Source organism: Artibeus jamaicensis, unplaced genomic scaffold (assembly GCF_021234435.1).
Source record: "Artibeus jamaicensis isolate MK-2021 breed Jamaican fruit bat unplaced genomic scaffold, CSHL_Jam_final contig_2790, whole genome shotgun sequence".
Classification (NCBI taxonomy): domain Eukaryota; kingdom Metazoa; phylum Chordata; class Mammalia; order Chiroptera; family Phyllostomidae; genus Artibeus; species Artibeus jamaicensis.
In genome coordinates, this window is record NW_026521616.1 from 3137461 (window position 1) to 3150815 (window position 13355).

The window sequence follows — 13355 nt, forward strand, 5'->3', positions numbered from 1 at the left end:
CTCATCTTTATACACACAGCACCTAGTACATTACGTGTTGCAGGAGAGGCACGCAAATATTTGTTAAATTGCCCCGGCTGGTAATTTTAAGTAACTCTATAAAGTTATCACAGTAAAAACAAAGATTAACGTAATTCCCTACTTCTGTGGTGCTCAAAATTGAACACCACCCTCTGCAGTTTACCAAAAAAGTTCACCTCTGTCCAGAAATACTGTAGTGTGTATTCCTAATCCAGGTAAGCAAAATTAAAATGTAATCCAGCCCATTAAAATGTAAAATGTATATTACATGTTTATAATACATGGCTGAACTGGGCTATGATCTAAAATATCTAACAACTAAGACACCTTTCTTGAAAGATGTCTAGAATATAATAATCTCACCATTTGCCGATATTCCCGAATCATTTTTAGTTTGTCTTCTCCTCCTTTGTTTTCTTCTTTCTGTTCAATGCTGCTGATTATTCTCCAGGAAGCTCTTCTAGCCCCAATCACATTTTTATATGCAACAGATAGAAGGTTCCTTTCTTCAACTGTCAACTCCACATCCATACCTGCTACTTTCTTCATTGATTCCACCATTTCTGTAACAGAAAAGTAAAATGAGACCTTACAAGGTTTTTTAACACATTCCCTCCACGGGTCTTTTTTCTGTCAAGCTAATGTAAAACAAAATATTAAAATTTTAACATAAAAAATCCTTTGCAGTCATCACAACTAATGTGAGTGAAAACTAAAAGTATGTACAAGAAAAGAAGAGCCTAGAACAAGAGACTGTTGTACAACTTCGACAGTGCCACAACTTCATACAGTATCTAGTATAGTATGGTTTGGAGGAATCTCTTATTTTTTCTTAAAGATGGGGAAGGGAGGGAGAGAGGGAAAGAAACATCAATGTAGGCCCTAGCTCATGTAGCTCGGTAGACTGAGCGCAGGCCCATGAACCAAAGCTTCGCCAGTTTGATCCCCAGTCAGGGCACATGCCTGGGTTCCAGGCCAGGTCTATTCGGGGGCGCAAGAGAGGCAATCACACATTGGTGTTTTTTTCTCCCTCTTTCTCCTTCCCTTCCCCCCCCCCTCTAAAAATAAATAACATCTGCTCGGTTTTTTGTTGTTGTTGTTGTTGTTTTTAATTTACAAGCTCTAGCCCTGGCTAGTGTGGCTCAGTGGATTGAGTGCCAGCCTGTGAGCCAATGGGTCACGGGTTCAGTTCCCAGTCAGGGCGCATACCTGGGTTGCAGGTCAGGTCCCCAGTGTGCAGTGAGTGCAAGGCAACCACACATTGGTGTTTCCCTCTTTTTCCCTCTCCTCCCCTCTATCTAAAGATTATTAAATAAATAAAGTCTTTAAAAAATAAAAATTTACAGGCTCTAAGTATATTTTCTTTCAAATAAATTTCTAAATGCAGTAAATTGTATTTCCCAAATAACAGTCATGGAAGGAAGGGGGAATGCAGTCATATAGCAACAGCTTTGAATGTTCCCTTCTTTCCTCCTTTAAGGGCACTGTCCATCTTCATGAATTCATTCATGGGCAAAACTTTTGATGGTTCCTACTTATTACCACTAGGTGGCAAGCAAAGAAAGGGGCCCATATAAGTCTTGCAAGATCCCAAGCATAGGAATAAATAGGTAGTACAACGCATGGTGAATGCAAAAGAACTAGAAACAGCTCAATAAACACTAACTGAATAAACATATTAAAGAAAACTATGCTTCTAAGAAAAAATGAAATGCCATATTACCAGGTGGTCTTTGGAAAAACAATTTGATAGTTTTCTTCTACAGTTCAACACAGGAAGAAGTCAGCAATCCCACTCCTACATTTTACCCGAGAGAAAATTTATCTTCACAAAGACACTTACATATATGTTCACAGTAACTTTATTCATAATAGCCGAAAAGCAGAAACAACCCAAATGTTCACTACTGCTCAAGAATAAAAAATAATCTGATACTCAAAAGTAAAAACATGGATTAATTTCAAAAACAGCATACCAACTGAAAAAAAAGCCAGACCAAAATACATACTATGATTCCACTTAAATGGTATTATAGAAAATACACACCTATAAAAACAGAAAGCAAATTAAGTGGTTAGTAGGGTATGGGGGTAAAGTGAGGAGCTCATGTGCAAAGGAGTACAAGAGAAATCTGGGGAGAGAGGACAGAATTAAATGTTCAACTGTGGCGATTACACCCTTTTTTTTTAATAAATTTATTTATTTTTTTGAATTGATTATGCTGTTACAGTTGTTCTATTCCCCCCTTCATTCCCCTCCACCCTGCCCCCCCAACCCCACCATTACCCCCCTTTAGTTTATGTCCATGTGTCTCAAGTCCTTTAGGTTCTATATTTCCCATACTATTCTTGCCCCCCCCATCTATTTTCTATCTACTGTCTATGCTACTTGTTTTCTGTACCTTCTCCCCCCATCTCCTCCCTCCCACTCCCCTGTTGCTAACCCTCCTTGAGATCTTCATTTCTATGTTTCCACTCCTGATCTAGCTGTTCTTTTAGTTTGCTTTCGTTTTAGGTGTGGTTGTTAATAACTGTGAGTTTGTTGTCCTTTCACTGTTCATGTTTCTTTAACTTCTTATTCTTCGATAAGTCCCTTTAACATTTCATATAATAAGGGTTTGGTGATGATGAACTCCTTGAATTTGGTCTTATCTGAGAAGCACCTTATCTGTCCTTCCATTCTAAATGAAAGTTTTGCTGGGTAGGTCTTGGTTGTAGGTCTTTAGATTTCATGACTTGGAATATTTCTTTCCAGCCCCTTCTTGCCTGTAAGGTCTCTTTTGAGAAATCTGCTGACAGCCTGATGGGGACTCCTTTGTAGGTGATTGTCCCCTTAGCTCTTGCTGCTTCCAGGATTCTCTCCTTCATTTTAATTTTGGCTAATGTAATTATGATATGCCTTGGTGTGTTTCTTCTTGAGTCCAACTTTTTTGGTACTCTCTGGGCTTCTTGGATTTCTTGGAAGTCTATTTCCTTTGCCAGATTGGGGAAATTTTCTTTTATTATTTGTTCAAATAGTTTTTCCACTGGTGGTTGTGTCTTTCCCCCTTCTGGTACCCCTATAATTCGGATATTGGAGCATTTAAAGATGTCCTGGAGGTTCCTAAGACTCTCCTCATTTCTTTGAATTCTTGCTCCTTGACTCTTTTCTGTTTGGCCATTATTTGGTTTCTTCTGGTCCACTCCATTGATTTGAGTCCCAGTTTCCTTTTCAACTCTATGGGTTTCCTGTGGAATTCCATTCATTTCCCTTAATTTAGCCTTCATATGTTTCTCTAATTTGTGGCTATAATCAACCAGATCTGTGAGGAAGCTGATGACCAGTGTTTTAAACTGTGCGTCTGAGAGTTTTGCTATTTCTTCGTCACTTAGATTTATCTCTGGGGCTTTGAGTTCTCCCTGCGACATTTTTGGTCTGTTCTGGCCCTTTAAGTGGGAGAAGCGGCGCCTTGGACTCCCAGGTCGCTGGGTTGTGACGCCGTATGTGGGGGCGTGGTCAGAGCGGGGAAATGGCGGCGCCCTCTATTGTCGCCGCGGCTATCACCGCCGCTGGTCCAACCGCTCACTCCCTCACTCGTGCGCAATTAGGCAACCACAGTCAACACGCAGCACCGCCTCCCCACCGTCTCCTGAGCAGTCGCTCACCCGGTGGGTTGCTCGGTCGCTCACTAGGTCCAATCCTGGGTTTGGAACCCGTGCGACTGGATTCGCACGTCTGGATTCCGCGCCCGGGTCCGACCGAGACCTCCTTTGTAACTCCTCACCCGACGCCGGTTTCGCCCCTTACCGACGCCGGTTTCGCCCCTTACCGGTCGGGCTGAAGAATTTGTTGTTAGCGGACTTCCGAAAAGTTCAGTTTTCCGTGTTCTGGTTGTGTTTTCTGATGCTAATATTTAGTTGTCCCTAAACTTGGTTGTATGAGGAGGCACGGCACATCCACCTAAACCTCCATCTTGGCGGAAGTCGCGATTACACCCTTAATAAATACATTTATTAGCCCCAGCTGGTGTGGCTCAGTGGAATGAGTGCCAGCCTGACAACCAAAGGGTCACTGGTTCAATCCTCAGTCAGAGTACATGCCTGAGTTGTGGGCCAAATACCTAGTTGGGGGTGCACAAGAGGCAATCACAAACTGACATTTTGCTACCTCTCTTTCTCCCTCCCTTCCCCTGCCTCTAAAAAGAAATAAAATCTTAAAAAAAATACATTTATTAAAGTTTACTGAATTATATGTTTATATTTTAAAGTGGCATATTTTATCATATATAAATTATAGCTCAATAAAGCTAATTTTTTTAAATGTTGTTCTGAAGGTTAGGGGGTATGGTAATGAGACCATTAATTTGTAAGAGTCTGCAGGCATTCATTTAAAACATCCAATTTTTCCCCCCTGGCTGGCATGGCTCAGTTGGTTGGAACATCATCCTGTAACCTAGATGCAACCAATCAATGCTTTTCTTTCACATCAATGTTTCTCTCTCTCTCTCTAAAAATCAATGAAAAAACGTCCTCGGGTGAGATAAAGTAAAAATAAAACATATAATTTAAAAAAATCCTAGTCACAAAAAAGAAGACAATTTAGGGGCAGTAAAGTAAAAGGGCATGATTTCAACCTCAATTCTATATACTAGTTCATTCTCAAAAATTAACAAATCACACATGCCTCAGAAGTGAAACTCACAGATACAGAGAAACTGATGGTTGCCAGATGGGAGGGTGTTTGGGGACTGTGAAAAGGGGGAAGGGACTAAGAAGTAAAAATTGCCAATTACAAAATAGTCACCAGGATATAAAGTGCAACAAAGGAAATAGTCAACAGCATTGTAATTACTATATATGGTGCCAGGAGAGTGATGGTACTAGACTTATGGGGTATCACTTTTTAAGTTATTCAAATGTCTAACCACTAGGTTCTACACCTAAAACTAACATTAAATGTAAACTGTAATTGAAAAAAAATTTTTAACTCAAACTGTCATTCACTTTTCTAAATTGCTCCCAAAAAACCCAATTCTTCCCAACAAAAACCTAACTACACCAAAAACATTAATTCTTTAAAATTGTAAGGCTTTGCAGTATGACATATGTAAAAACTATACACAAATATCTAACACCATCAAAAATTTAACAATGCTATGCCTCTCAATACTATTCCAGGTGGTTTAGATTTTCTTCAGTTTTATGCTTTGAAATTTTCAACAACGAACATTCAATATTTTTATAATGTGAGGGAGAAAATATATTTTAAATTACTCAGTGATATTCTTCTCTCCCAAATTCAATTAGGTATATAATCCCCTACATTTAGAGAGCCACAAAATAATGCCCTAAAAACTGGGGTACAACTACAAAAGCAGCAGCTATCTACTTTTGTTATATAACAGCTTTACTAATCTATAATTCATGTGTCATACAACTCACCCATTTAAAGTGTACAAGTTCTATTTTAATATATTTGCAGAATTGTGCAACAATTACCACAATCAAATTTAGAACGTTTTCATCACTTAATAATGAAAACCTCCAGCTCTTTCCAGCAAGCACCAAGCCACCAGCATCTCTCAGGACAACAGGGAGAAGACCTGGGGCAAGAGAAAGCCCTACCTCAAGAAGTGGAAGTATGAGCTGGGGCACCCTGATGTTGCGAACACTAACACTGCCCCCACCCCAAGCAAGGAGGCAGTAAGTACGGTGCCTTGAGTGGCTAGGTGTGGCTAATTTCTGGTGTTCCAAGTGTTGTATGCATAAAACAAGGATTACTGGTGCATCCACAACAAACTGGTGCTCACCAAGACAAGACCCTAGTCAAGAATTGCGTCATGCTCACTGACAACTCTGAGACCCACTATGCACTGCTGCTGAGCCACACGAAGGGGACCAAGCTGACTCCTGAAGAACAAAGAGATTTTAAACAAAACAAAACATTTTTTTCAGCCCTGGCTGGCGTGGCTCAGTGGACTGAGCACCAGCCTGTGAACCAAAGGGTCACTGGTTCAATTCCCAGTCAGGACACATGCCTGGGTTGCAGGCCAGGCCCCCAGTTGTGGGCATGGAAGAGGCAACCACACATTGATGTTTCTCTCCCTTTCTTTCTCCCTCCCTTCCCCTCTCTCTAAAACTAAATAAAATCTTAAAAAAAAATAATAACCTTTCCAGAAAAATATGAAAGGGAAAAGAATGCCAAAATCAGCAGGGCAAACTTCTTGTATGCACTGCTTCAAGACCAGGCCAATGTGGCTGAACATATGGTTATGAGCTAGAAAGCAACACACTGCAATTCTGAGAAAAATCAAGGCCCAGAAAGTCAAGCAAATAAAAATAAATCCCTCTCCCTCCTACCTTAGCACATGTAATAAAGGTGTTTATTGAAGGGGGGGGGGGGCTGGTGTCCAGTAAGAGTCACTCCCTAGGTACCCTCAATTCCCTTAGCCATAGGACACCTCCAAATTATTTTCTGTCTGTATGTAATTACCTATTCTATTCATTTCACATAAAATGGAGCACATACTATGTTGTCTCTTGTGACTGGCTTCTTTTACCTAGCACATCTGAGGTTTCATCCATAGTGCAGCACCTGTCAACACATACTACACGGATATACCATATTTTACTTGTCCATTCATCATTTAATGGACATATTAATGAATCTCCAATATTTGTGCCTATTATAAATAATGCTGCTATGAACATTGATATAAATATGCTTTTGAGTTTCCTAAACAAATACACCTAGAACTGGAACTGCAGGGTCATATGGTAACTTTTTGAGGAACTGCCAAACTGTTTTTAATAGGGACTGCATCATTTTTACATTACCACCAGCAATCTAGGAGGATTCCAATTTCCCCATATTCTTACCATATTCTCATTCTTAAATTTCTTTTTTTAAGTAATTCAAGTGGGTGTGAAGTGGTAGCTCATGATCCTGATTTGCATTTCCTTGATGACTAATGATGGTAAGCATCTTTTCACATTTTTATTGGCCATATGTGTGTATTCTTTGGATAATATTCACAGGCTTTGCCAATTCTTAAATTGAATTATTTGCCTTCTCATTACTGGAGTTGTAGGAATTACTTACTTTTAAACCCCCAATGTCCAACCCCTCATCTTCAGGAATTTCTCCATTCCTGAAGATAGTAAATTAAGAAATAGTAGCATGAGTCAGGAGAGGAAAAAGCCTTCCTTTTACTCCTAAAAGTCCTACCATCAGTAATTTGTACCAATGACTACCATGAAGCTATCATGACATTGGTGTCACCCTTATCCTTTTACACCAGCAACATAAACATGATCTGAACTGTAGCATACCCCAAAAAGTTGATTCATGCAAAAGTCTAAACTGACCACTTTCTCAAAACCTCCATTAGCAAAGGATTAACACCAATTGTATTCACATAAATTTTCACAACTCGACTAGTATTTCATGAAATCACCATAGCAGCAACTATATTTCACAAACTGATCAAAGAATTTCTGAGATGGATAAGACTGTCAAACCTGTTTACAGCAGGTATGTTCATGACATACGAACAAGTGAACTGCGACTCACAGTCAAATCACTACTTGTGGATAAAGAGGAAGTTAGGTACATGAAGTCTGGGCTCCGTAGTAGCTGACAAAATTAATGTGTCTCAGCCCTAGCTGGGTAGCTCAGTTGGTTGGAGTGTCCTCCCGATACGCCCAAGTTGCAGGTTCAATCCCCAGTCAGGGAAAATACAAGAATCAACCAATGAATGCATAAATAAAACAACAAACGAATGTTTCTCTAAAATCTATAAATCACAATAAGAACTTAAAAAAAAAATTATCATGCCCCTCTGGCTGGTGTGGCTCAGAGGGTTGCATGCAGCCCTGCAAACCAAAGGGTCTCTGGTTTGATTCCCAGTCAAGGCACATGCCTGGGTTGTGGCCCAGGTCCCCAGTTGGGGGCGTGTGAGAGGCAACATACACTGATGTCTCTCTTTCTCCCTCCCTTACCCTCTCTCTAAAAATAAATAAATTTAAAAAACAGAATTAATGTTCCTTGCAGTGCCTTGCACCAAAGCATACTGGGTTATAACTGTAATTTCTCCTAAAATAAGAAAAAAAAAGTTTGGCAGTTGTTACAACACATAAAACTGAAACTAAATGTAACTTGCCTGAAGTCACACTAACCATAACTCAAACCCACACAATTAAAGTTAAGTGCCAGAGGTTTTACCCGCATTTAACTAATTTTCCCAAGTGCTCATAGAAACAAAATCTTTCCCCCAGATTTTTAAAATTTATTTTTAGAGAGGGAGGGGAAAGGAAAGAGAAAGGGAGAGAAACATCAATGTGTGGTTGCCTCTCACGCACTCCCTACTGAAGACTGGACTGACAATCCAGGCATGTACCCTGACTGGGAATCAAACCAGCAACCCTTTGGTTCTCAGGCCAACACTCAATTTGCTGAGCCATACCAGCCAGGGCAGAAACTAATTAAGTCCAAAAACACTGAAGGTAATCACCCCATGGTAAGAAAAGGGCCTTAGCATCACACACTGCCCTAAAAAGTTTCAGTCACTTGAGGTTCTGTAGAAATGTTGGCTTTGTGTAAGGTATCAATCAGTTGATCAACGACCTTTTCCTCTTTGTCTAGGGAAGAATTCACAGCTCCAGATCAAACTCAAAAACCTTATTCTGTGAATGTGTTCCCATCAAATATTACCTTCTTAAAAGGGCATGAACTGTGTCCTCATATTTCCAGAACAGCACAATATTTAATGCCACAAATGGCACACATCTGATGAAAGAATGAAGAAGGTACCCTGTCTGGTGTGGCTCAGTGGATTGAGCACAAGCCTGCGAACCAAAAAAAAACTGCTGGTTCAATTGAGGGTCAGGGCACAGGCCAGGTCCCCAGCTGGGGATGTGCAAGCAGCAACAGAGCAGTGAGTCTCTCCCACTCCTTCCCTCCCCTCTTAAAATTAATAAATAAAATCTTTAAAAAAAAAAGAAGAAAAGAAAGAGTGACAAGGGTAAAACAAACCGTTAAATAGACTGAAATATATTCTGGTGGGCTTGACTGAAGATGTCCTAGGTAAACAAAACCTATTGAAGCCATCACCTCTAGATAGAACCAGAGATTCTATAGTCCTTTCCCAGCAGTTTCAATAGGCCTTCTTGCTGCAGCCAGTTTTATCTGGTAGAAAATTGTTATATCTGCCCTAAAGGACTCTTGAGACCCAAAGAATCATCTTGAAGGTCTGAGTGAGCTTTGTTCATTAAATATATAAAGGGAATTTAGTATAGGTGTCCTACGTCATCACACTTTAACAAAATGCCTATACATTAACATCCCCAACTAACATTAACATCCCCAACTAACATACTATGGCATCCTGACTTAAAATATGAAGTGCCTAGTATTATATAATCTGATCTCAAATCATGTAAATGAAATGACTTAAAGGAAAACGTAACACAAGCTCATAATACAGTACAAGAGTCAAGGCATTTGTGGATATTCTAACAATCTAGTATACTGTAGTCTAAATAATCTGCTACATATTATCAATAAATGGCAAGCAGAAAAGTGTAGGGTTATACATTGTCTTATATGTATAAAAAGTGTCTGCTTGGTATAAAAAAGAATGGGGACAGGGTAAGCCCATCAGAGCAATCTATACAAAGGGTAGAAAAGTGCCACTTCATATAATAACCAGACCTGATTCCCAATCAAGAGCTCCCACAGCAAAATAGTTAAGAAAAAAACAAGCTCCTTCTTTTTTCCATTTAAAACACTACAATGGGTCTAGCACCTCACACCCATTAAGATGGCTACCATAAAATAGAAAACATGTTGGTGAGGATGGGGAGAAAATGGACCCTGTGCCCTGTTAATGGGCATGCAAAATGGGACAACTGCTGTGTAAAAAAACAGTATTACCATATGACCCAGCAATACATAGGAAGGGAGGGAGGGGACTTTTTGAGGAACTGCCAAACTTTTTAACAGGGGCTGCACCATTTTTACATTACCACCAACAATCTAGGAGGATTCCAATTTCCCTATATTCTCGCCAACACTTGTTAAGTTTCCTTTGTACACTCATGTTCATAGCAGCATTATTTATAATAGCTAAAAGGTAGAAACGATCCAAGTGTCCTCTGATGAATAAATGTGTAAGGAAGACACAAACACATGAGTAATTACTCACATGTGTATTCACATAAATGTGAATATTACTCAGCCTTAAAAAAAAGAAAATTCTGCAATATGCTACGACATGAAGTACCCTTGAGGACATTATGCTAAGTAAAAGAAGATAGTCACAAAGAAAATACTGTACAATTTCACTTTATATGAAGCACTTAGATTAACTAAAATCATAAAGACAGAACAGTATAATGGTAGTTGCCAGGGGCTGAGGGGAGAAGGGAATGGACAGTTGTTTTATGAGTACAGATTCAAATTTACAAGATGAAAAGTTATGGAGATAAGATAGTGGTGATGGCTGTACACAAAAGGGGAATGCATTTAATACCATTAAACTGTACACTTACAGATGGTTAAGATGGTAAATTATGTGTATTGTAACATAATTTTTACAAAGCTATGATGAACTATGTAGCTCTGAAGTCCCCCTTCTCAATGAAAAATAATCTAGATGACAGACGTAATGACAATGGAATCTTCAGTTGACTGCAGATGGTTGAAAACTCCTCCAAAGACCCAACATGAGAAGAAACTTAAGACAATACATTTATTTATGGCTTGCATGAAAGCAAGTTTCCCAAATAACCAGGTCAATGGAAAGAATGCAAAATTGTCTTAGAGATAACACAACACTATCATGGGAAAAAATCAGGGGGAAAAAACAAGGGTACTCTGTAAATTGTAAAACTCTATAAAATTCACCTTGTAATTATAAAAGTCACTTCAGTAAAAATATCTACAATGTCACCAGTAATAATTTTTTTAAATTTATAGACACTTAAAAAATATCTCTAGACAAATTATTAGTTATCAAGCATGGATGTTTGGTAGTTTAGAATCTATCAGAATATATTTTGTATGCATACATCTGGACTGTCGTATACAGAAGTCTTTACTCCCTGAGATAAATGTAGTAGTATTAAAGGAGAATACTGCTTCGAAAGAGGAAGATCTGTTAAATTAAAAGTGGCAAAATAAGACCTATCACCATCTTTCCCTCACGTGGAGTTTTGTTATCATTTGACGATTATTACCTTATAAACATTTCACAAAATAACTAAAAAGAAGGATAAATACAATAAAGAGAAAAGATTCACCACCACAGAGCGCCAATCTGCACTAAAAGAGAACAACATGGGTAAGAGAACATATTGAAGCCATTTTCCCAGGTGCTGAGGAAAACAGTATTTCATCCTTCGATGAGAAAGGCAAGATAAACTTAGGAGGGGAGTGTCAATAGTTTAGATTTCGGGAACTTTGCCATTTTATCATTATCAGGGAAACTGTTAATACTGAGAGCTAGGATCTCTGTACAAAGATGAACGACTCTTGGCATGCCCTCCACTTGTATCTTCTTTTGGGGTGAATTTTCATTCTCCTAAACTCTGTGGGTCGCCACAAGACTTGTAACGAGGGGAGCAATGGGCAGAGGTAGCTCATCCTGGGCTAACCTCCTGAACCTGTCTCCAAGGCCCCCTTTTCTCTGACTTCCCATGGAGCTGACATTAGGCCTGCCTTGGCTCACTTCTTTCCAATAACATTTTTAGAGAGCCGAAGCAGCCCCACCTAGTCTGGAGATGGCTGCTGCTTCTATCCTAAAAATAAAAATAAGATGAATGGCTCTTGCACCCTATGTAGTAAAAATGTGTGTGTCTTCTGGGCTAAAAGGGAAAAAGAGAAGTACAGCAGCAAAGGAAATCCTGATGTATGCATTTGGGGGAAGGATGGGGGAGGGGTCCCAATAAAAAACTGAAACCCAGACTTGTGTGCCAGCAACAGTACTGGGAGAGTAACAGCTATATCGAAGACCAAAGGGAGAACAAGCAGACCTGAGATAAAAGAGCTCAGGATGGACAGAGAACTTAAAAAATGACAAATGTCTCCCTTAAAATCTGAATACTTAGTTTTCAAGAGATGTAGTTTAGACATTAACAACTGAAAACGATCTCTGACAGAAAATTAAGTATGCACTGAAGGATAAAGTGTTATGATTCATTCATACTCTAAAGCATGCCATGAAAGCAAAATGTCCTTCATATGGCATGCACATATTTAACATACCAGCCAGAAAATTATTTTATTCATCTTTAGAGAAGCTTGTAATTTTTCAAACAACTCTACCTCCCTTAAGATTATGAAAAGCAGAGAAGCCTGGATATAATCTACTTAACATCTCAAAACTGAAAGCACAAAAGAGACAATAAATATTTTTTAAACCTTTAAAAGGTTTAAAATCCCCAGTCAGGGAAAATACAAGAATCACCCAATGAATGCATAAAGAAGTGGAACAACAAATCACTGTTTGTCTCTAAAACCTATCAATTAAAATAAAAACTTTAAAGAATTACCATGTGGCCCTGGCTAGCATGGCTCAGTGGTCTGCATGCAGCCCTGATAACCTAAGGGTCAACTGATTTGATTCCCAGTCAGGGCACATGCCTGGGTTTCGTGTCAGGTTCCCAGTGGGGTGGGTGCGTGAGAAGCAACCACACATTGATATTTCTCTCCCTCTCTTCCCCTCTCTAAAAATAAATAAATAAAATCGGGGGGGGGGGGATAACAGTCATGAACTGTGACTGATAACTATGCCCAAAGGATAGAGAAAGTGGGCTTGGAAATCATATAACCACCCAAATCTCAGAGGGTTGACACAAAGGTTTCTCACTCAAATGTCTAAGTGAGGATCTTCCAACATGTAGTACCTTTTGATATTTGAAGCTTCCCTTGTCAAAAAAGTAAGGGGAAAAAACCCTCAGCTGGATAGCTCAGTTTGTAAAGCATCATCCCAATATGACAAGGTTGTGGGTTTAATACCCAGTGAGGACACATATAAAAACCAACCAATAATACATAAATGTTTATCTTTCTCTCTAAAAATCATTTTCTTAAAAAAGAAAAAGCAAACAAATTTTTTAAAAAATTGTTAAAGGGAAAAAAAACGTAAGAATCAGGAATGGGTTTTTCACCACCTCTACAGTTATACCCACAAGGGTGGGCAAAAATAGGTTTACTTGTTCATTAAATTACCAGCCATCATTACCTGTAAGATAAATTATAAGGATACAAAATAATTAGACCAATAACACAATACAATAATTAAATAAATAGCAAAAGAATAAGAATAAACTTTTGTGTGCTCACACTATAAACT

General features: G+C 39.0%; 2 protein-coding genes across 3 annotated transcripts in view; one reads left to right on the forward strand and one right to left on the reverse strand.

Moving 5' to 3' along the window:
- The window catches only part of DOC2B (double C2 domain beta), a 61203-nt gene extending 55620 nt beyond the window's left edge, over positions 1-5583 (forward strand). Inside the window, exon 11 of the transcript XR_008391097.1 lies at positions 5549-5583. The gene's annotated coding sequence lies outside the window, so the exon portion shown is untranslated. The remainder of the gene's footprint in view (positions 1-5548) is intronic.
- Positions 1-13355, reverse strand: part of YWHAE (tyrosine 3-monooxygenase/tryptophan 5-monooxygenase activation protein epsilon) — a 44686-nt gene that overhangs the window by 13642 nt on the left and 17689 nt on the right. For both annotated transcript variants that reach the window (XM_037133692.2, XM_053662742.1), the window contains exon 2: positions 385-584. In XM_037133692.2, the coding sequence (XP_036989587.1) occupies positions 385-584 (200 nt within the window). The remainder of the gene's footprint in view (positions 1-384; positions 585-13355) is intronic.